A 24,245-nucleotide genomic window follows, 5' to 3' on the forward strand; every position below is an offset into this window, starting at 1 on the left:
CGGGGAGCTTTTTCGAACTGTGCAGCGGTAAAAGCACAGAAGCCAGCCAGCACGTGGCTGTGGATGGGATATTTTCGCGCGAAATTTCCCTATTTCGAGTAGAGCAGCAAAGTAACTGTAACTGTGCTTGGATGAAAGTACCAAAACGGTTAGACAGCTGGAGTCCGTCCACGAGTGTGTGTGTGTGTGTGGCTATGTGGGAAATTTCCCTGCACGTGCGTGTGCCACACACACACAGTGGAGATATTATCTATGACCACGCGGCGTGAAGGGAAGTTAGCTGTGGCCGCTGCGCGCATGAACTGAAACTCAAACCAGCACACACACACACACAAGCGCATGGGGGGTAGACACAGATACGATATACGTGCGCTCACACAGATACTCGACCGGGCCGTGGCTGGATATCTGTGAGATACGCACAGACACAGAAACGGCAGCGCGGCTGCCGTCGCAGTCGCAGCCGGCGACGCCGCCGTCCCAGACCTGAGGCTCAGCGGCGTACAAGAAATCGTCGGGCAACGGCTTCACATTGACGCAAAACGTCGAAAAGCAAACAACCGCAAAAAAAGCCATCAGCTAAAAATAAAACTGCAACTTCAACCAGTGAAACGTTCCCGAGAACAGTGCAAAAGTGTAACGCATCGGTGTATTTCGGTGGTGAAAATGTAGATGAGACCATTTTAAATCGTTTTATTTCGTTAGTTTTCAATAATTTCTCATTAGTTGACTGTGCGAGAGAGTCGGCGGAGCTTTCTTTCCCCGCTTTTGGTTTACTTCACCGTTAAAGCAGAGCCGGAAACAGGTTTCTGCGTGCACGAGTGTGAGTGAGCATGCTTACACGTGTAAACCAGTTTCCGGCCGGCCGCCTTCCATCGGGTGCATCCCACAGATGGATCCCACAATAATGCAAAACGTGTGCTCTCCCTCTTTTCAGATCCATCCATCGGCATGGAGCGACGGCGGGCGGGGGCCCAAGCGACGCCATAAACACCAAATAACAAATTTCCAGCCCATTTTTAGTTTGTCAAGCCAACGTCGCATGTCAAGGTCTTATTAAGCGTTCGAAAACTGGGGAGGTTCAAGTGCCTCGAGCAGCGAGCAACTTCTACTTCTCCAGCTGTTCCAAAGAAAAAGCCCCAAAACAATTTCTATGTGTGTGTTTGTTCATATCTGTGTCTGCTGCTTGTCGCTCTGTCTGTGTGCCATTGACATTGACTTATGGCCGTGATGGTATACCCTACATGGGCGGGGGGTCGCGGGGGGTTCTCGGTTCGACGTCGACCCTTTGACAAAAACTTTGTTTTGTCGCTTTTGTGCTCTGCTCTCTGCGTTCGTTCTCTCGCTTTTCGTTTCACTGCCTGCTACGCACATTTATGGTTTGTTTTGCTCTGACTACACACACACACACACACGCACACACAAGCGTATACTCGAATGGCCTACGCGAAGAAAGAGAAAGAAAGAGATAAAGAAGAGAGAGAGGCAGAGAGGTAGAGAGAGATGGAACGTCGTCTGGGATGATAAACGCTTCTTGCCTTTTTTGGCGGGGTCCATGAATGAAACAATTGCCCTGAATGACTGACTGGCAGACTGGCAGACTAGCAGACTGGCAGACTGATTGCTACCAATTGCCCACTGTGCCATGCGAAGGTCGGAAAGGGTGGGCGTGGTGTGGGCGCAGAGCTGGGGATGGGGAGAGGAAAGCCGCCAGCAATAAACACTTTGCCACGACAAAAGTCTGATGATGGAGACGATGATGAACTAGATTCTGGGGATGATGATGATGACGGCAAGGCTGATGATAATGGAAATGATTTGGGGACCACCATTCCGGCCCATCCATCCTTCAGTTGGAATTCAGTGGGTCAGGTCATTCGTGTGCTTACTTATTACGGTGAGAGTGGATAGATAGTCGGTTAAATCACATTCATTTTAGAAGGATTCTTTTATCATTGATAACAAAGAGTTTTCCTCTTATTTCGACTGACTGGAAACCGCTGCACTATTGATGGGTGAGTGTCAAAACTATTTTTAATTACCGCCTAAGTTCAGCATTTTGAAACTTCAATAGATGTAATTATGTTAACACTTTTTGCAAATGCTCCCACGGCCCACGGGGCGTATGCGCAATGTACATAGATGCGCCCGGCTGGAAATCGGTCACATTACCACCTGGCTACTTATTAGCGGCACTAAATCAAGCCAAGACAGACCAGACCAGACCATCCAGTTTACGAGCTGGAGTCGAATTTTTCACATGCGTATAAATCAATCAGATTGGTCCCAGAACGCCAGCCAGAGACCGGCCCCCGACAAAGACCCCGACCCCGACCCCGCCCCTGCTCTGACTCTGACTTCGGCCCAAGCTGAATCATAAACTGCAACAGCAATGGACGAGCAGACGACAGCCATAAAGTTAACTTTTACGACTGCCGACGCATAATTACGCACTCTCGCACCTACACGGACACGGCTGCACAGCCTCAGGGGCGGTTTTCGATATACACACACACATATACCCACCCCTCGCATAGAGGTCTTCTGCAACTGCAAAATGGCAAACAACCCGTCTGATTTTCCTCCTCTTATCCCAGTTTTGATTGCGATATTCAGGACTCCTCCTGATGCGGACATATGCAGGCGTGACTCGCCACCGGCCGCACATATGTGACACATGTACAATACTTACAGTGAACACTCCTAAGAGCGAACTGTCTACATACGTTCATGGCTTATGGCTTCATTTTCATATTTCAACATCAAATTTGATGAGATTTGCCCACAGATCGGCTGACAATATGGCGAATTCCACTCCATGATTTATATGCCGATTCCTGGTGTGATTGCTGGGAGGGAGGGTTTCCCTGCTAGACCCATAATGTAGCTGCAGGAATGCTAGAGATCGGAGATGGGCAAATTTACATGTGAGGTTGCCACGCATCCCATTAATTTTGATGCCACGACGTTCACAGCAACCGAAGAGGCAGAGATCTCAATGTATGGTGTCTAGTGTGGGTGGCCTTCGGAATCATCAAATTGTCGAGCTCGTCTTGAACCCTGGATTCTGTAGCTCTGACTGCATAAATTGCGAAGAGATAGCCAGACACTGACAAGGGCAGTGGGGGCGGCAGAGGTCGTCTAATTTGGTCATTCAAATTGCAGCTCAGACAAGAGGCAATCATGATGGCTGCTGCTGCTGCTGCTGTTGCTCCGTGGAGCATAAATTGCACACTAATTGTGTCTTTTGCTGTGCTCCGCTTTTGTTTGCCGGAGATGCCACCGCAGACCCACCGCCACCCACTCGACAGCCCAGCCCTGGCCATTAGTCGTTTTAATAAAACAAAATAAACTAAAACACAGTGGCTGGCTCTGTGCGCAAGTGTCGTGGCCATCTTCATCCACAGTCACAGTCCCAGCTCCAGCCTCAGCCCACTCTCTATCTCAGTTTCAGTCCCAGTCTTGGTCTCTGTCTCTGGCTCTGTCATCCTCCAATGTGGCACCACTCCTTCTCTTCGCTGTCGTTGTCGCTGTCGCCATCGTCCCATGTTTAGTTTGGGTGTGAAATCTAATTTGAAAAGTTTGTGTAGTCATTTTGATGCCGGAGCGCACTCAACAGCATATGCTACCCGCCGCTCGGGTTTTCTTTTCTAATTTTGTTTGCAAGTCATTGACGCAATATTGCCCAGCTCCCCTGCCTCCTGCGCCCTCCGACAGCCAGCCACTCCTGTCCACCGGCTGCGACTCGAACATTTTATAGAAACCGCAGAGAGAGAGAGAACACATTTGCCAGGCATCGAACGTGAGCATTCTGAAATTTAAATTAGACTTCATATCAAATAGTTTCGGAGTGGAGTGGGTTCGCCTCATGGGCAAAGGGGAAAGTGGTCTTGAAATGTCAAATATTTCTACTAGAAGCAGAAGCAAACTTCAACCAGAGAAATTTCAGCAGCCTTGAAAACAGAGAATTAAAGATTGGTCAAATATAGTATTCTAAGATCTACGGATTTCCCACTATGTCGCTCTCCTCCTTGTGATAATAGTGAAGAGAAAATGCTGTCAAGTCACTTCTAGCTTCTAGTAGGAATCAGGATGTTCCATTGGCAAAACCTTTGTTCGCACAAGATGGCGGGGAGCAAAGTCAATCCGAGGTGAAACAAATTTAAAAACTAAATTAAACTTCAATTCGTGAGACATAATCCCTGATGGGCGATAAAGAAATATACGCGTAGGTCTTCGCTCGAGACTCCACAGAAAGGAACCGAATGGAACAGAATAATTGAGAAGACAAAAAAAGAGCGAAAAGGGAAAACTCATTTGAGAACTACGCCCCAAAGACAGCGAGGACGCAGAGGTGGCAAGTGCAGACGCGGCAGCGATGCCAGGCAGGCAGGGTTCCCCCTGCTCGCTGGCAACTTTACCATTGTTGCAAGGAACTGTGGGCTGTGGGTTGTGGGTGTGGTTCGGGCTGCTCACGAGCGTGGAAACAATCAACTGAAAGCGTTGATGGTGACGGCGTTGTGGTCCAGACCAGGTACAACAGCTGGGTGGGGCAGGGGGTTGTGGTTGTGGTTGGGCGATGGCCAGGGTGGTAGTAGCATGCGTCTGCTGGCAACAATGGCAACAATGGCGCAATGGCGTCTGTAATTCCGAGCAATTGTTTCCGTTTTCTGCGCGACGCCGCGACTGTCCATGGCATCGGATGCCACACAGGAGACTCATCACCAGGATTCGGCTCCATTTCCATCCGTTTAGCACCTTTGGCCAAGTTTCCAACGATTTGCCATAGAGTCACGTACCGCACTATCGGTCGATTTGGGGAACAAGAGATTTCTGTTAGATGCGCTGACTGTGGTGCTGGTGGGGGTGTTACGTCCATCCCTTAGGATGCTTTAGTGACTGCTCCACACGGCTCGTTGCTTCTGCAAATTGTCGCACATTCTTAAGGGAGATTCAGCAGGGAGACACTCCAGGCCCAACTATCCCAAAACCTGAACCTGAAACTGAATCCGCCCTTGGCGCTCGTTATGTGGGCGGATGCGTCTACGTCTTTCTGTCTGTCTGTCCCTCTCTGTGCACGTCCTCTGGGAATCGGTCGGGGCAGGGAGGCAGCATTTTGCATTGGAATTTGCTTTGCCGAATGCCGCCATTTAGGGTTGTGCCAATAAAAAAATGATATTTATGGATGTAACGGCCGTTTTGTGTGTACGCCTTCCCTCACCCTCATCCACTCCGGCCACATCCCCTCACACCCACGCGGCCGACAAGCCCACCAGCCCCACAAGCCACAAACAAACGATGGCCGAGCACAGTGGGCGCAATCAATGCATTTATTGACAGAAAGACAACGTATCGAGGTCGCTCGCTGTTAGCTCGGAGAGTCATTTATAATTATTACACATATACAGAGTGCATTATTGTATAATAAATCAATGGGATAGCCAAAGGCATCTTCTGTTTGCCTCATATAAAATACAACAATATTATTTTCGTTGGTTTAAAAGCTTTTCATTATAATTAGAAATATAATTTAGTTTGGAGCTGAATGGTAATGCTAATTCGAGCTGGGAATATCAGAGGAATTTTTTGTTACATTTATTATTTCGAAACTAAATTTCGAACTCTGTAAATGAAATTCCAATTCGAAGCAGCTGTAGTCCGTTGCTTTGCCACTGTGCTGCCGGGGGTTGCCTTTGCACACAAATGAAATCTCACAGACATAACGAGCTCATGACTCTCTGCTGGCAAGGGTTGGGAACGGCATGGAACGGCATGGAACGGCTCGACATTGCACGGCCCAGGACTCGGGACTCGCACACAGAGACACATAGGCAAATACGAGTATATGGAGTGGCTGAGACTTCGGTGGCACATACACATAGAAAAATATGGCACGTACTCCCCGAAAGCCATAAGTTTACGTTTTATATCGGGCAAACTGTGCGATATTATAAATTTTGAATTTTATCTCAGGCATTAGATTGCCAGAGAGCTGCCTGGTTGGCTGCCCCCGACTCGTGTGGCACTCTGGCTGGGTGCTCGCTCGGTTCTCTGCTCGGGTGGCGCCTCGAGCCGCCCCTTTCTTGTTTCGGATTAAATGAAAGGACGTGCTCCTGAGCGTAAGTAGGGGCTGCGACAGACGCATGGACGAAGGAAGAAAGGAAGGAGTGCTTGGGGCAAGGTAATGGATGGCAACAAAGGGTGATTATCGCGATTGGCGAAATAGTTGTGGCACCAGGAGCAGAGCAGGGAAGACAGGGCTGATGGGTGGTGGCAGTGGCAGTGGCAGTGGCAAGGGGAATGCTAATGCCTGCAGGTATCTGGGAACTTTGTGCGTAGTCGTAACTTATTAAACTTACTGTTCTCCCCACATTTTCTCTCCCTCTTTATTTCCAGGACTCAGAGCAGACACCAACTGCCAAGAGTGAAGGTGGACAACGATGGACTAAGAGCACGTCTTATGGGACAAGTGTTGGCTAAACGTCTGAGGTTGTTGCAATCATTTTCGATTCTCCTCCCCATGCTCGCTGCTTCCCCTTCGCACAGGAACAACTGAACACTCTGAAGGAATAAACACACCAACCACCGGGTGCACCCGGTGACAGGCAAAGGAGCAGAGGACGACCGGAAGTCCCCTGGCCATGGGCTGAGCAAAAACGCTTGTGAAACGAGCACACGAGAGAACACGAGCCCCGAGGCGTTACGAAGGCTGGAAAGGAAACTACAATTACGAGGACATGCCGGCTTGTGGGTCCTGCCGTCTAGTCAGTCGCTGCCTTGCAATCGTCGGGTCAACACGCGGAAATCGTTCTCGTTCGCTAGAGTCTAGAACTGATAACTTGGAACTGTGAGCTGGCAGCTGACAGCTGGGAACTGGAACCACATCTGCAGATTCTTTTCGCCTGCATTCGTAATTTCTGTTTCAGCGTTTATGTAGGATGAATCTGTGCGACTTCGTATACGTATACTGAATGTATCCTGAGTGTATCCTATCCGGTATACCTTCAGTATACGTAACACGAGGAAACACCAGCAACGCGGGATGTGACAAACTTTATTAAATATTTAAACTGTGATTTATTCTTGCACTTTGTAACACTTTTCCTTAACACTTTTCACTATGTAATTGAATTTATTGAATTTATTAAATATCACTTAAAAAACTAATCCTTAAAATCGTGTTTTGAATCATTTGAATCGGGTGGTTTTGGGACTTCTTTTCGCACTACCCTGAATGGCTAGAGGGAGCTCGGTCTTGGAAAGCTTTCCATCACTCAACCTGTTGCTGTCGACGACCAGATGGATGAACAGCTGACTTGAACTTGCCTCAGCAATTATGCAACAATGTTGTTCAACGAGGAGTCAACTGTCTGGGACGGCACCGATGATTTATGTGGGGTTTCGTTTAGGGAACTAACTCTTAAGATAATAAATTTGTGTTTGTCTCACGTTTTTGAAAATATGTAGTTCAGTTTATTTATGCAATCAAATTATGAACTAATTAAAGTAATTAAAAGGCGATTAGCGACAAATATTTTAAAAATTTACGAGACTTTAATGACAAAAAAAAAATGGAATGTCATTAAATTAAATTCTATGTGCGTATATATACCATTAAACATCTGTTGATAGCCTCATTATAGCCGCATATCTTAGCAAAATAAATAATTTTGTCTTAAATGCAACAATCTGTCAAAGGAATTTCAAGTTCATCTGAATGCTCGTAAATAATGCTAAGATTTCAATAGAAATAAAAAAAAATATGCATATTTATAACAAAAGAAAACATGATTGTCTAGTTTTGTATGATTATTTCTAAATTTTACTAAATTCGACTGCGACAACGATGACGGCCGATAGCTTAAGCTGGTGAGCGCCACCTATTGCTCAAAAGACGCAGCTTGCTTTTCGATTATTTGGCGCGCGCAATCATATTCGAACAGCGAAGAAGGGTGGGAAGCAATGAAGTTCTTATAAGAAAGAGAGTTGAATAACTGGCGAATATTTGCTATTTACTTATAGATAATTTCCAGAGGAATGAACAACATAGTAATGGTAAATGATTGCCCAGAATTAGATCGAATAATCACAATCACAGTACATACAAAAAAATGTCTGTCTACTTGTCTGTCTCTCCTCTCCTCGTCTTCGCCGTTCAAGGCATTGAACCTCAGCTGGTTGGCAACGGGAAGGCAGCGCTGGAAGGCGAACGTGGAGCATACAAAGTATTTCAGTCTCATATTCAGATGCCCGTCATGGCAAAGGCAACGGCAGAGGGAGAGGTGGGGCATGGGCAGGGGAACGACAGACAACCGCAGAGATAACGAAACCAAAACGAAACTCGCTCGACAACAACAAGTAAATGAATTTATGAGCATGCCCAGCCATGATGGCCGCACCGAAGGAGAGCGCAAAACGGAGACGGAGAGCATTTAATTCGGCCATATTTGATTTTGGAAATGCTGTCATTGCTGTGCTGTGGTTCCTGTTCTTCTTGTATGCTGCCCTGCCCTGCTCTCTGCTCTGTTCGTTTTTCGGGGTGGTTTTTTCTCGCCCGCAGTGCGGCTGCTCCGCTCATCTCTCTGGGCGTTTGCCGGACCGGCATTCTCTCCTTCTCCTTCTCCTTCTACTTCTACTTCTCCGTGCGTATCTGTATCCATTGTTGATTCCGCCGGCCTTTTGCTACTATCGAGTCTAGAGTCTGTCCCATCTTCCCTGTCTGTTCATACATAGTCTCGTTCCATTGTGACACGGCTTTAACCTTTGCTGTAATTTCTTGACTCATAGCTTGCAAAGAACAGTGGGGATGGAGCAACTAATGCCTGCCTTCCTATGTTTCCACAATCAAGTCAGGTTAATCTCTTATTAATTTTACGGTTTCGCTATTGGGGAACTGTGTGCTAAACACGTCATTAAAAACAAATAAATCAACTTCATGTCGTCTGCCGCCCCTTCATCATTCGACTCGAACTTGTCAGACTCACCTTTCAATATTGTATTGAAAGTGTATCGGTATACAGTTCCTATGTATATTTTAATATGCATCGAGAGGCTTATGGGCCTAAATGGCCATCGATTAACAATAAAATTGCCGATTTACGACTGCGCCTATAAAATCTTGATTCGCTGTAGCTGGAGCTGAAGTCGAATCGGTCGCACGTAAACGCTGAGTAGCAGCAAAGTGGGTTGCTGATTGGATAGGGGGTTAGTCTGGGGCTTGCTTTTTCGTGGACCCACTATATTATCTATAAATATCGCTGGTGGAATTTATGGGAGAGTCAAAACATGTCAAAAACTGATTTACGACTTGTGTATGACTTGAAATCGCTAACGAGGCAAAAGAGAATATTCTTCTATTATTGCAAAATAGTTGTTCAGGCTAGTGAAGAAAGAAACAATCAAGGAACTGAGAACCTTTTGGGCTCAACTTGTTTACTATCCATGTACTTGCTTTAATTAATTAAATTCAGTTCCCATTTTAAGCTGTCCGTCGCGGAAACTTGAATGTATATTATCAATAAAAAAATAAAAAAAAGACCTGCCTAATACAAGGCACGCTACATCTACATCTACTGCTGATATTCAAACACGTTCTGTGGTAGTTCCCTCCCTTCCTACTATTTCGTTTCGTGATCGGGCAATCCATTGCAGAAATATAATGCTGATCATTCCGATAATATTTAAGGGACATTGGTTTGGGTCTTTATGACGCTGCTCAAATCTAGAGAAGGAACCATAAAAGTTTGATTGGTTCCCAGCCGAGCGGATGCATGCGAATGTGGGACTATGAGTGCAGATAATAAAATGATTACTTATCGACTGATGGATCAATCGATATCACTTACGAGAGAGTCCAGAGTCCCGTCTGCGTCCCACGTCGAAGAGCTGTAACGAAACGAAAGGAGAGCGAGTGGCATTAAAAATCTTAGCAAGGCAGTAAACTTTTATAAATTGTAATTATTACTCGTACTCGTGCATTTGCAGTTGATCTCTGCCTGATTTGTGCGTCTCGACTTTGGACACTGATAGGGCGCAATGAACTCTGGGAGACTATCATGTGGGACAGGGGACAGACCGCTCGGGTCAGTGCAATTGGTAGGGAGAAGGAGGCACTGGCATTGGCATCAATTTCAATAAGGCGAGGGACAAGATTTTTAGGCGAGTGCCAGTCAGAATCATGACAGACAAGTCTGATGCCTGGGGGCGGGAGACTCCGTAATTTATGCATTCTTTGTTCTGTCTGTCGTGGCACTCACTCATGATATTTACTTTTAAAAAAAACAACAGAAATATATTGTATAAACAATCCAAAACGTGCACTTGGCATGGCAGACAACAGCAGGCACTGAGGGTCTGGGACAGCGATTGCCACTGACCACAGCGTGGCATTTTGAATATGTAAATGCATTTGCACATCGAGGGACAGCGGCCATAAGACATCGGCAAGGGCAATAAATTGAAGCCAAGTGACAGGCGTCATTCCGAAATTCTCCCAGACACGATACGGACTCGGCTCAGGTCCTGTCCTGCGTCCGGATGTGTCATTGGCTGCTATTCGCATTATTGGGGCCCGTTTACCCGTCCCATATGCCGTCATGTGTGTGTTTCAATCTAAGAATAAACAAAGACACACGTCACGGTGTTTGTTGCAACAAAAACAGGGAGTACCGCGGTTGGGCATTTTTTTTGCGACCTCGAAATCATAATTCAACATTTTATAGCTGTTTAAGTGCCATAAAGTCAACTCTTTTTCTCAACAGGCCTCGCCCGCGGCGTTTTCCGAGGCCACTTTCGTTTTTCCTTGAACATTTTCTGCCGGCAATTAAATATTTTGTAATTGCAACTCTTTGACGTAGCAGAACGGAACCAAACGGAACGAAGCGGAACCCAACCATCCCAGGCGATTTGGATTTTTTAGATTTTCACTCTATTTGCGGTGCTGAGTCCACCCACACACACACCACACACACATACATCACCAGCACACCCAAGCATCCATTAAAACTGCTTTATGATCTCTAAAAACGAAAGCGAGAGTTTCGCACAGTTCCGGAGGGCTGGGAGGAAAACATGTGTCAGAGTTTCCTTGCTGCTCTTCATTTTCATTTTGCTTGCCTTCACGAATACGCAGCGGAAGGATTATAGTTTTTATGGGGCACTTTTCTGGCTGTTTGCTGAATTTTGCAACAAATTGTTTTACGACCCCCACAGCAGAGGGAACTAAAATTAGAGCAGAGCGATGGCCAAAGCTAAAACTCTTGCAGATATTATGGAATGCTGGAATGCTGGAAAGGGAATGCGTATTCGGAGGAGCAACAGCACCACAATTGTTATAATTCATTTGATATTTCTTCATTAGGAAACTAAAATTGTCAATAAATATTTGTCCGAGTCTTCCATCTGCCAAAGTGTCAAATGAGTTTTGTTTAAAGCCAAAATCAATATTTTAAAACTATTTCTGGCTCTCATTATGAATTCTCATGAGACAAGAGATTTGATTGCTAATTCTGCGATTTCTGTTCGCTATTGAAAACAAAAGGAATGGCCAAACATCAAGCAAGCAGTTTCAATGCAAAATTAAACAGACTGACACCTCGCTCTTCGTTTCACATGTGCCCAGCTTTTGATAAGAGCAGCCCAAGCCACGCCTCTCCGCTGAATACTTTTTCCCCTTCCTTTCTGGATACCCCTGTGATGGCGAACGGCTGCCATTTACGTATACATATGAATGTGCGGTTCGAAAGCGGCTAAAGTAAACATTTAATTGCGCCATTAATTGCGCGGTAAGTGTGCCAGATGCACACGCCAGCCCTGGGGAGGGATCCACAGAGCCAAGCAGAGTGAGAGAGTTGCTCGTCGAGGGGCGCACTGCCTAGTGGCCAGAGAAAACAAACAAATTCCTCCAGTTAAGTGCCCAGCGGTGCACTCGACAACCACCAGAAGAGTCTCAGCACCCCACTCCGAGATGCTCAGCCCCAGGAGTTCCAGTCTCCAGGCCCCAGCCCGCTGACTTTACGAGCATTTGAGTCTTCCATTAAGGCGCTCCGGACTCGCTCTCTTTCCCGGCTCCCCGCTTTCTCCACTCCTGATCTTCCTTTCGCTCCTCGTGCTCTCTCCCTCGCTCTCTCTTTCTTGCTGAGGCTAATACTGTCTCTGTCTCTAGCTGTGGTTCCACCTTGCAGCCGAGTGGAGTCGCTCGGCAACTACTGGCGCATTAACTTTGTGTTTTTAATGCGAAGAATTATTGTCGATACAATCGACTTTTTACGACGCTTAAGTTGACAGTTTGCTGCGGATGTTCCTGCATTATTGTTTGCTCCATCTCGATGCTCGATCTGGTCGATGCTCCTAACCGTCCAAGACCATTCCAATTTGTTTCATTATTTTTTACAATTTTTTTACAAATAAATAAATTCAATACATGATCTGTTCTGATCTGGGAAGACAAGTAAAATACAAGGAAGGCAACGGCACCAAAAGGGGATTACATGTTTTTACGCATCGTTTTTTTTCATTTTATTTAGGAATTGGCATTAAAAGAATCAATAAGATATTTTGATTTTAGGATTTTACTGAGTGATTGAGTTTTTGCATAAGATAAAACATTGTAGATGGAGTTATGTTGCCAGCAAATATTTTTCAGCAATTAAGAACGAGTTTTCATGTTGTTGCTGACTTATTTCCTGGTCAGAATTTGTTGTCTTTGAAACCAAACTAGATCAAATTAAGGTGGCAACAAATTCGTTTACTTAAGAGCTTGGACCAGCTGAGGAATGAAAGACGTCATCGATCGGCTAGAGAGATGGCGAACAAAGGCCCTTGAGCGCTTATTTTGTAGACACTTCCCAAGTTGTTTCAGTTCTAATAAATTAGACAAATGGATGGAGTATCAAAAACATATGAAACTAGTGTCAGAACAGTCGCCACAGCAACGTAAATGAATACAGTGAGATGCAAATTAAAAAGCGATATTTAACTGATTATGCATTTAGCTAATTATAAAATATATACCCTTATGGTAGCTCGTGGTTGGATTTTATTAAATAAATGCGAAAACACAATTTAAATGTTTATCAAGCAGGTGCAAAGATTTAAACATAAGCATTCGTATGTCTGTAGTGGAGCATTTCCGATTAAAATGAAATCGATTTGCCAATAATTTAATGGAAATTGAATGGGGGAAAGAGCAGGCCGCTCCAGAGCGCCGCTTGTCGCCATTAACTTAATCGAATGGAAAACCAAACAAAAGCCGCAATTAACATTAAGCCCTTCAAAAGGGCAGGCAGGTCGTCAGACTGGCCAGGACCCAACCCAGAGTCCGGTTTGGTAGCGCCTCAGAGTGAAGTTCCTCCATGGCCATGGCCTGCGCCTGCGTTACTCCGCCCGAAAACCTGCGCGGCACGACCCATGGGAATTTATTCCACATAAGTTTGTGTGTGCGAGTGTGTGATTGTGAGTGTGAGTGCTCCTGTTTGCCAATTTAAAATTCTGTGGCATAAGCACACGCACTCCCCTCCATCCACCGGCCCTTCGAGCGGCGGAGTAAGAGAAGAGCCACATTAAATTTTAGAAAACACAAAATGCCGCTTTTCGTGTTACTTGGCAAACAATTTCCCATAAATTGACGTTGAAATACAACCAACAATATGTACAAATGCACCAAGGGGGACTGAGTCCAGGACTGGGACTGGTGGGAGTGGCACGAGTGGCACAGAATGGGCATGTGTGGGAGAGCATGCCAAAAGTTGTGCCTGGGTTTGGGTGTTTCTCCATTTTTTTTGGCAAGCATGAAAATGTATTCCAGACACGCATCGGGCCATTTTGCAAACGTGCCACTGAATGAGGCTCAGCCTGCCCTTGTCATCCGAGCAAACACACAACCGCAGCGACATCCGCCCCCGCACTCAGGAGGACCCTCTACCGTGTACCGTGGACCCTTTGGAGAACTTTCCGGCTGACATTGCTTTTATTTTCCCTCCCCATCACCGGCTAGGTCTCCCTGCCTCCCACCCCCCGCATCAAATCACGAACGGAAAAAGGACAAACTTTCTTTTTGCTGCGAAAATAAGTAAAGTTTGAGTTTGGCAGACAAAAATTACTTCTAGGAAGCTGCCGAGATGGGGAGCAGCGGAGTCAATGCCTCTCCTGAGACCCCAACATAGTTTTCCATATTTGTTCCTTCTTTTTGCATTTTATAATCGCGCCCGCTGCTGAATATATGAAATAAATAAATAATAAAATAGACTAAATGCTCGGGAGCGGGAAATAGGGATGCCCAGCGCCATTTGCTGTTGCCGTTGCCTTTGCCTTTGCCATTGCCTGCTGTTTCATTTACCCTGCCCCGCTCCCAACGAGTACGGAAAAAGTTTTTCCTGTTATTGAAGTTGTTGTTGCTGCTGCTCCTGTCGGTCCAAAGATACTTTGCGTTTGTAACTTATGGATACACGACAGCAGATGGAGCAGCAGCAGCAGCATCAGCATCAGCAAGGTGAGCAAATTGCCAGACACGGAATGAGAACGAGTACCTGGACAGGGGCGTTGCCCACCTTGGGAAGCTGGCGTGTAATTTGTATCTAATCTTGCCTCATGTTTATATAAAAGCAACGACAGCCCGGGCTGGCACTGGGGGAACTATGGTGGCCCACACAATTTCTGCAATATGGCGTTGGCACTGGCGTTGGCTTTGGGAGGAGGGTGTGGTTGCCTGGTTGTCCTTCGTCCTTGTCCAAGTTAGAGACGAGTCTGACTCGGAGTCTAAGTGGAACTACATACATATATTCATGGGTGCTGGGAGAGGGTGGGGCGGAGAGTGCTTGCCGTCGGGTGGGTTTTTGGAATTTTAATAAAATTGCAACATTTCCAACTAAAGATAGATACTTTTCGTGTAATTTACGATGATGGTACAACAGCAATGATGTCGAACGATAGCAAAACGACGAAACTATTCCGACGAGGAAGGATGAGCACGAGGAGCAGCACTTGGGGGGCACTATCTCAGGGAATCCATTTCACACAGTAAACAGATGGGGCCAGGGCGAGAAATCAGTGACGAAAACCAGCTTTAAGAATCCCATTTGATGGAAAATCATCATTATCATGGCATCACGCATTGAGAGACTTGTGGCATTTGATTTGCAAAATATTTTAATATGTTCGATAATAATAATAAACGTTTTAATATATTTACACATCTCTCGGATGGATTGATCTTGATTACTGCTTATAATTGATCTCTTGAATATCCAGCAAAAGTGGGAAACCAATAGATAATGGCTTGTATACGAGTATCTGAAATAATTGAGAAAGTTTACTCCCGCTTTGGTCATCCCATCGGGAGGAGGACTTATTACATTTAATCATCCAACTTATGTCGCAGGCCACTCAAGTTGACTCGACTTGACTCTAGTTAACTGAAGTCATGTCCCTGTCCATGTGCCAGTCTTTGGCTTACTTATTGATGAGCTCCACGGCACGTTGACATGAAACTCCACAAAAACATGGACGTGGAAGGGGGTGATGGTGATGGTGAGGGTGGGGGAGAGGCAACGACAGAGCACCAAAGTGCCTCCTTAATTTTACCCAATTGATCAATTTACCGCCACAGGCTGGGCGGATGCCCATATGCAGATGGATGTGCCGTTGATTGGGCCACAAACTCAAGCCGAAACCCTTGATAGTAATGGCAATCATCATGCAAGCGGGAGCCAGCAGGATGGGCGTAATGTAATTGCAGAGGAGGAAGGGTCCGCCAGCAGCCCAGTAATTGCCCGTGGGTGGGTTTCATTTGAGCCAAATTGGTAGCCCATTCCTCCGACATGGTCGCTGTTGTTGTCGCTCTTCCCGTACTTTTAATTACGCGGAATGGATTGTCAATCGAATTAAGTTTGCCACCCAGTCCCTGCAGGATGCCAATTTGCTCAACGGCACTCGCTACCTACGGATCAAGACAGAGGAAGAGAGAGTTTTCCGTGAAGGATTTACCTGCCGTGTGCATCAGGTGACGCGAACGGGTTGCGACCTGTGGCTTGCTGACCCCCCGCGACTCTTTCAGCAGATTGCGATGCGTAAAATTTGTTGTAGCAAAACATACAACATTTGCACGGTGTTGTCGGTGCTGCACCAAGAGAAAAAATGGAGAAAAGGCGTATATTCTTGAATTATTTTTTATGATTTGCCGCATAAATGGATTTAAAAATGCTGCCAAACAGGCAGCTGAGGCCCTTTGTCTCCGTCTCTCAGTCTCGATCCCTTCTGCGCGGTTTATTTGACATTTCAATGGAACTGTCTCCGACTCCGTTTCAGTCTCCGTCGCCGTCGTCAGGTTGCAGGCGACGCGTCCTCACAAAGGGTTGCAGGGACTGACAATTGTTGCGATTCCCTGGCTCAGAACGGTGAAGGAAGAGGTAAGAGGAAGCCGTAAATCAAAATTCTTGCAACGCAAAAGTGAGAGTTGGCAGCCAAAAGCAAGCGGTTGCCATTCGGCTGCCACCCTTCCACCAACGCTGCCATGTTGAATGTGGCATGGAACCGCCACCCCACTCACCTGGTGGCACCACAAGGGCGGAGGGATGTGGTCGCGTCTGGGGTGGCTTTCTTTTGGCATGTAAATGTTTCGTTTAATCCATGTAATGACAACATTTGCTGTTGCTCCCATGGAAATCGGGCAGCGCCTTCTTGCCCTTTCGTTCCTTCTTCCACCATCAGATAAACCGCAACAAAAGGATACCGCCACAACCACTGTGATGCCGCCCATCTTGCTCCTTAGCTATTTATGAAATGCGCTTTATTTTCATTCCACTTAATCGCAGGATGCCATTTGCTTTGAAATGCCTTCAATTGAAAGTGCTCGCCCTTTTACGTTCGAGGGCGTGTCCTTGCTCCCGGGGTAAACACTGAGATGGAATGGCAGCTGGATAAAAAAAAAACCCAAACTCTATCGAAACATCCAACACACTACTACGTGGTACAATTTTGGAAGTTTACCCTTGGCCATTCATCCGGAAAAAACAACTACGCCGAATAATAACAGCAGCCGTGAAGGTTGTGAAAGGATTAAATGGGAAATACTTCTGTTCGTTCTCCACTGAAGAAATTGCTTGTAAAGGTGTACCGAAAATTAATAATTATTCACTCTAAATGCATTTACATTTTAAGTTTATTTTGACACTCGCAACTTGTGGAGTTATACACAATTGCTTTGATCGTTTTCAGTCTACCTTTTTATTAAACGAGCATAACCTGCTTGACATACAAAATATCTTTGAAATGTCGAGCCCAAGAGATCGGGGATCCTCCATTTTCCTCGCTGGCATTGGGTTTGGGAAGGGGGCAAGTTCCTTGATTGATTTACCGACTGTTCGGAGTGGCTGAGCGATAACCGAAATGCATTCGATGCGACTTCCCATGCCCAGTGCCCAAAGTGGCAAGAGAAATATTAAAATTCAATGCACTGGACGAGAGACGAAAAAACTTAACCGCTTCATAAATTTCCCAATGCAACTCCCCAGAGATGGGGAATGAGCGCTAACGGCACATGTGTTAAATTCAGGATCGTAAAAATTGTGCCACAGATACGATTGAGACGATTGAGACGATTGAGACGGTGATGGCAATGGATGGGGAGTTGGGTTTTCGGATGGTATAAACATTTACCAGATTCCAAATGGGGAATATAACAAAAGCAAAAGACAAACCCCCAAACAAAGTAAATTATTTATTTATTTTAAATTTGTGTTCGAGATAAGACACGAGTTAGGGTCAGGGGCAGGGGCGTCGGTCGTTGCTTGTAGCTGTCAGTCTGGAATTCAGTAAAATACGGCCTGGAAATATGAAAATGGGAGACTCAGACACCACAAAAGAGACCTGACCAGCAACAACAACAATGTGCCACAAGTAAATGTATTTGAAAATATTGAAAAAGAAGTTTTCCATCGAATTTGTGACCATGTCTACGTCTATGTCTATGTGGTATGTGTGTCTGGGAACGGGGATGGGGATGAGCATACCACTTGAGTCTCAAGTGTCAAGGGAGTCGGCCTGTTTTGGCATCCATATTGCAATTAGATCAGAGACATCGCTCATTCTGAAGTACTTGCCTTGGGCAGGGAAAGGGCGGACACACAGCGATTTTGAAACGAAATGAAATGAAAAATGGTGCTATACGAGTGGCATGTTTATGCCTATTCCGATGCCGGGAATATCAACGAGTCGAGTGTTCTTGTAAGGAGTTCGAGAAGCAGGAGGAGGAGTTTGAGTTGGAGCATGAGTCGAGCCCGATAAATGCAGCAAGTTTGCGTCTTGAATTTCAATGGCGGCCACATCTCTGCAATGGGTGTCCAGGGGAAAGAGTGCCAAAGAGTGGGGGCAGCGAGTCCCACATCAGATCGGATCGGATCGGTTCGACTTTGACTCTCAGATGTACTTATAACGAGAGTCAAGTGCGAGGCAAAGCCGGAGGCCGGAGGAGGCCCCAACCCAACCCATCTCATCGCCTCGCATCGCATTGCGTCGCCCATTTTAATGCGTTTCTTCGACAGGCCATGAAAATATGCCTCGAGATTTTTTGAAATGTTTTAATTGAAGCCCCGCAGCAGACAAAATGTCTGTTTCCATTCTTGAGATGCAAAAGTGGCCCCAGACAATTAAAATTCTGAACGCATTCAATTACTTGGAAATCTTTTCGTTATCTGCCTCTGCCTCTGGCTCTGGCTCTGCGCTGCTCTCCTCCCTCACAAATCTTATACAGCAAGTTAGTAAATTGCGACGGCAAATCGAATCTCAGCAGATACAAATATTTTTATATTCGGGTCTCCCAAAGATTCAACTATTTGAATATGAAAATAGTTTCCGCAAGGAAGCGAAATAAGTATCCATGTTTTATTACATTTTAATCTGTGGGAAAAACATTTACGATGTTTTCTTCTACTCGAGTTTGTGAGTTTTGTTGACTGACACAAATAAAACATTGCTCAGAAGCTCCAAGAGAATCCCTTTGGCCAATAGAAAAGTCGTTAAACTCAAAACTCTAAACAACTTGAAAGTTTTCCTTTGTCATCAGTCTGGTTATTGTGCTTTAAGTAGACAATTTCAAAATTCAGTCCATAACCAGAGATTGACTATGCATAGAATTCTCTTTGGAATCGGATTAAAGTTTGAGTGTTCACTTAATCTTAGGTTCAGCAAGAATTGAGTTGATAAAAAATACTTTTTATTCATTCTAAATTTGACATTTTTTCTTCAAGATTATTTTAATAAACAATCTATAAACATAGCTACATAATGTAATATTTTGCAGTCCAAAACATTTTTTAAACGCTTTATAATGATTATTTACAAATTAATATTGGTGGTTTTAATATGGGCTTCGTTGCACTCGAAATAAATATGACGCAGGTTCCGTGAGTTTATTTCGCATTTCCAATGCCACTACCCAAAAATAAAAAAATAAATTGATAATTTTAGCGACACCATTTTACTGGTTAAAGTACAAGTTATAGCCGCTAATTGAACATTTTTCAGATTTTGACAGAGGCAGTTTCGTGAGGGTGTATGGAATTGAATTGGCCAATTTGCACAGCTTCAGCATGAAATTATAAGTATAAATATTCAATATACGATCTGAGTCAAGCAGTTTGTATGTACGTAAGTACAATACATATGTAAATGTTCGAAGATAACCACGAATGGCGAATGCAAAGTTGTCCTTTAGCAGAGTGCTCTGCGAACAGGTTCGCGATAAGTCGGGGCGGGGTCATTAAGCGGCACTTGGCGGAACCCAAGGCCCCCCGCGTCTGCCCCATTGAATCATCGTAAAGTGTGAAGTTTATATCGAAATTTGAAATTAATATCCTGTTCGATGGATCGATTAAAATGTATAAAATATAAATACACACTGTGTGAAGTCTCTGCCAGTTTTGGTACATATTTACATACATATATATCGAGATCAGGGCGTGGCAGCTTGAGTGCTGTAAATGTAAGAAATGGCTTCAATTGATTTAAAGTTTGCTGTCTTCTCAAGGCAGTTCGTATGCAAATTGGCTGGGCTTCCCGTTTTATTGCGAATATTAAATGAAATTAATGAAATTTTCTGCGCCATAATCCTTTGCAAAACGCATAAATTTTCTCATTAAGTGTGCGCAAATATTGTATGTATTCCCCGCAAGGTACATACATAAAGACATAGATATAGAAGAGCGCCTGCTCGCCCTTTATATATTTATATTGATTTTTATCTCGCCGGCATGCCATCGAGGGATGTTGATGTTGCCTGCCGAGGCCCAACCATGTATCCCCGTCTATGTACATGGCCAAGGCCTGCCCTGCGGCTCCGTTACATGTGCAGAATAAGCTCCGCGCCCATTTACATAAGAACAACAAGCTTTACTTTCGGCTTGCTTTTTCGAAATTGAGCAAAATGTTGTCTGCAAAGCAACGATTTCGTTTGTTCCTTGTTTTTCATTTCATATGTTTGCTACATCAAATTTACATCTCGTCTACATTTCACAGTGGCGACACCTGACGACGCATCAGACTCAAGATATGACAGTTCTTACTCTTGATTTTCTTTCCTTTGTTGATTAAAAAATAAATACTAGTTTTTAGTCTTAAGCGATTCGGATTTTGCAGCAGATCAGGAATGTAGATTATTGCACTAACGGGACACGGCACTGCCCGTCATGACACTTGAACATATTTCAGACACAAAATTGTTCCCAAAAATGCCCTCTGCCGGAGTTCATTCGCAGCTGCTGCTTGCCAGATCCCCCACCAGAGGTCGCTGCTGTGTGCCTTAGAAAGGGATCATTTCGTCAGCCAATCAGCAGCAGTTCCGCGTCTCACTCGCACACGAAGTGATAATAAGGCGGCCATAATAATGGCCGCCCCTGGGAATGTGTGTGCGTATTGGTGAATTTTATCTGCAGCTTCATCGTAGCGTCGACGTCGGCGTCGCCATACACGAGCATGCGCAGTCGCTGGCTAGTCGGGTTCTTTGTCTATTTTTGTTGGCTCTGGATTCTCGTTTACGAGAATTATACTGCAGTCAAAACTTGGCAGAATGCAATCTCTAATGGCCTTTCGAAACGTGCAAGCGTAGAGCAGAGCTGAGAATGCAAATTTGGACAACTGCAGATGAGCCTCGAAAGTTTTGGAGCTGAGCTCTGAAAGTTAAGGATTTTGTAGATAAGAAATCTCGGATTCTATTCAAGACTTCTGGCTGCTGCCAGCTGGTCACTGGCCCAAACAAAGAGCTATGCCGTGTGGAGAACAAAACCCAATTCCAGATATGCGTGACACGTTCGCATAATGCTGTCGAAATTGTCTAATAAATCAATCATATTTATACAAATGCCCCTGATATCCGACTCGCAGGTTGACGTCGCCATCGCCATGCCCAGCGTAGCCAGTCCACTGCCGATGCCGTTGCCTTTGCCGTTGACAGTCTGTCAGTGGTTGGTAATATGCAAATTAATTTAGCCCCCCCCCCCCGTCTCCGTCTGGGCCTGCCCATGATAAGCGGTTGCCGAGAACGTGTTTTGGCATTTGATTAGTTGCCAGCTGTGCGCGGTGCCAGCAGACAAAGGGGCCCAAACATGGCAGCAATGATGTGCTGGGCTTGAGCCCCACAGCCGGCTGATGAGTGTCTGCCATGTCATTGGTCGCCGGCAGCACTCACTGCGGAATACGGTGTGATACAGCTTCGAGGCATTTAAAGGTGTGAAATGTCGTCCACACCACGAAATCGTAAGTGGAATATTCAATTGTTGGAGCACAACAAACTGATAGAAAGAGAAGTAGATGAATTTTATAGAAATCCAATCAGCCTGAATTTCAGAGAATTATATTCCAATGATTTATTGATTCCTGCACCCACAAGCTCTCACTTGAAGCTAGCATTTAGCTGTAATTTTAAGCACTTGACTTCTTGAGACAAACAGCGTTTGAAGTCGCCTTTCGAGTGGTTCCCTCACTGCTGATGTGGTGCATAATGCGACATTAGGCCAATAAAAGGCCGCTTAAAGAGCAACAAAAAGGAAGACGAGAAAAGAGGCATTTTCATTCATAAAACGCAGCCGCAAGTCGTGGCTCTTTTCCGGGCTACATGGTGATGGGAGATGAGAGGTGGGGGTCTGGTCTCAGTACTTGACTCGCGTGTTAGTCGCGCGCTTTTATGGGAGATGGATGACAAGCCCCCACACCCGCACCCGTACCCGACCTAACACGGTCCCAGACCCTGTCCCAGATCCAAGGCCACCGCTCAGCTTCCGCCGACATCTTGAGCGGCACTTGACTTGGAGTGGAGCCGTCGTCTGCCTTCGTTTAATGGTTGCCATAATAATGCTTTATTTTACTGTCGCACGAGTGTGTGTGAGGCAAGCGGTGTGTTGTGTGTGCGAAAGTGTGTCTAGGTGTCTGTCTGTCTGGCTGCCGTCTGCTGCTGACCGTAAAATTTTAATATCTCTTGACTGCTCCCACAGTCTCACCAGAATTGTTAGTATTGTCAGTGCGTTCGCGGCCCACAGCCACAGCCGTGCTCTCCTCGCTGTCTAAATCAATCTGCGTCACCTTTATGGCCGATTTATGTGATACACTTTTCACCTTGACATTGAATGAGGCTGCTTCATTGACCACGTCTCCGGAGAGCCGAGAGTCAAGAGCCGCGCGCGCCCGCAACCTGCCTCAACGTGTCCCACATGGAAAGTGTCGTAAAACGTTAAGTGAATGATGAGAGTCGAGCCGGAGGGCAGCCGCCATTGCGAGTGGGGGATTGAGGGAGCATAATCCATCATAAACATTTTTATGGGCTCACTCTCGCATTTGGCCCGCTCCTGCCGTGCCCTGCCCTGTCCCAACCGTCTCAACCGCTGCGCTGGCAGCTCTTGTTGGCGGTAGTAAAATTCGTTAAATGCTCAACAAATTGTTTATTACAGCAATTTGGCAATAAATGCCCCCATTAACTCAGTTTAGGTGTTGCCACCGCACTTTTCTGTTTACCCACTTGTCGCGGACACTACTGGGAGAACGGGAGAATACAATGCGGCCACCATTAACACATTGAGGATGGTGTGGGAGTGGCTGCCTCCACTTTGAAGCTGGTGCCATCAATGCAAAACACAGAGGCACGAGCCTCAATCTCATGTGTGCGATGTCAGCTTTTGAGCTAAATAGAACGAAACCGTTGACCATAGTATATTTTAACTACTTAGAAAACAAACAAGCCAAGTGACGCTGAGTGTTTTCTCAGGGGAACGCTAACATGTGACGCCATAAATTTGAATTTTGTTGAAACAGAACGAGACTTGTACTATGAATAGAATGTCAAATTTATTTACGAATGTGGCATACGCTTATCGACTGGATGAAGAAGACAACAGGCTAATTAATGGCTGTGATGAATATTGCAAATGAAACACGAGTGTGTACATGCCCATGCATACATACATACATATGTACATAATATGTATACATTGTATGTAGTATGAGTGTGTTCACAAGTTATCCACCGTATGTTTGTATAGGTCCCAGCGGAGCAGTGGAATCTGTATCTGCTGTCCCACTTGGAAATCGCAAACAGCATCATCGGACCACCCGTTGTCCTGCCCGGGGCAGAGGAGATTTCCCATTATAAGGAAGTTGAATGTGGCCATTTGTGTATGGATTCCATAAGCGAAGTCACATCCGCACAAGGCATTAAGATACATACACAGTTCGGCATGCGGGCTCCCCAAATGAGTTGCCCACACCACACCCTCAGGCTCACCCACACAGCGCCAAGAGAGAGAGAGAGAGATAACAGAGAGGCGGCAGGGACAGCCTCCGAGAGCAGTGCGTGTTTATTTATATCTCTGCTGTAATGTGCATGGCGATGTGTCACTCTTGGAACTCATCGGAACGAAGCGGAGCGCCCTCGGTCCCCATTCCTCGGCCGGTCGTGTCCGTCTGTCCTCATGTCCGTGACCTACTTGCCAGATTTTTGCCTCAATCCCCTCATCCGTTCCGTCCACAGTGTCTGCCTGTGTGCCACATTGTTTATGGACCAGAAAAGAAAACTAATTGCGACGTCCACATTCTTGTCTTAGTTCCGTAATTAATTCTATTGGCTTTGATTGGACTAAATTAAAACGATCGTACGGCCTGCAGTCAGTCCCAGGCCCATGCCGTCAACATATATTCCGATACCAATACCAATCCCAATTCCAGTTGGAGCAACTTGATCGCGTCGATCGATTGGCGGCAAAGTGTAA

General features: G+C 45.6%; 1 protein-coding gene across 3 annotated transcripts in view; it reads right to left on the reverse strand.

Annotated features, from left to right (window-relative positions):
* LOC117585178 overlaps positions 1-24,245 on the reverse strand; it is a 96,275-nt gene that overhangs the window by 21,240 nt on the left and 50,790 nt on the right. For all 3 annotated transcript variants that reach the window (XR_004573904.1, XR_004573905.1, XM_034274521.1), the window contains one exon: positions 9,846-9,885. Coding sequence is in view for 1 of the 3 variants with exons in the window: in XM_034274521.1 (XP_034130412.1) it covers positions 9,846-9,885 (40 nt within the window). In the remaining 2 variants the exon portion in view is untranslated. The remainder of the gene's footprint in view (positions 1-9,845; positions 9,886-24,245) is intronic.

This window comes from Drosophila guanche, unplaced genomic scaffold, assembly GCF_900245975.1.
Source record: "Drosophila guanche unplaced genomic scaffold, DGUA_6, whole genome shotgun sequence".
NCBI lineage: Eukaryota > Metazoa > Arthropoda > Insecta > Diptera > Drosophilidae > Drosophila > Drosophila guanche.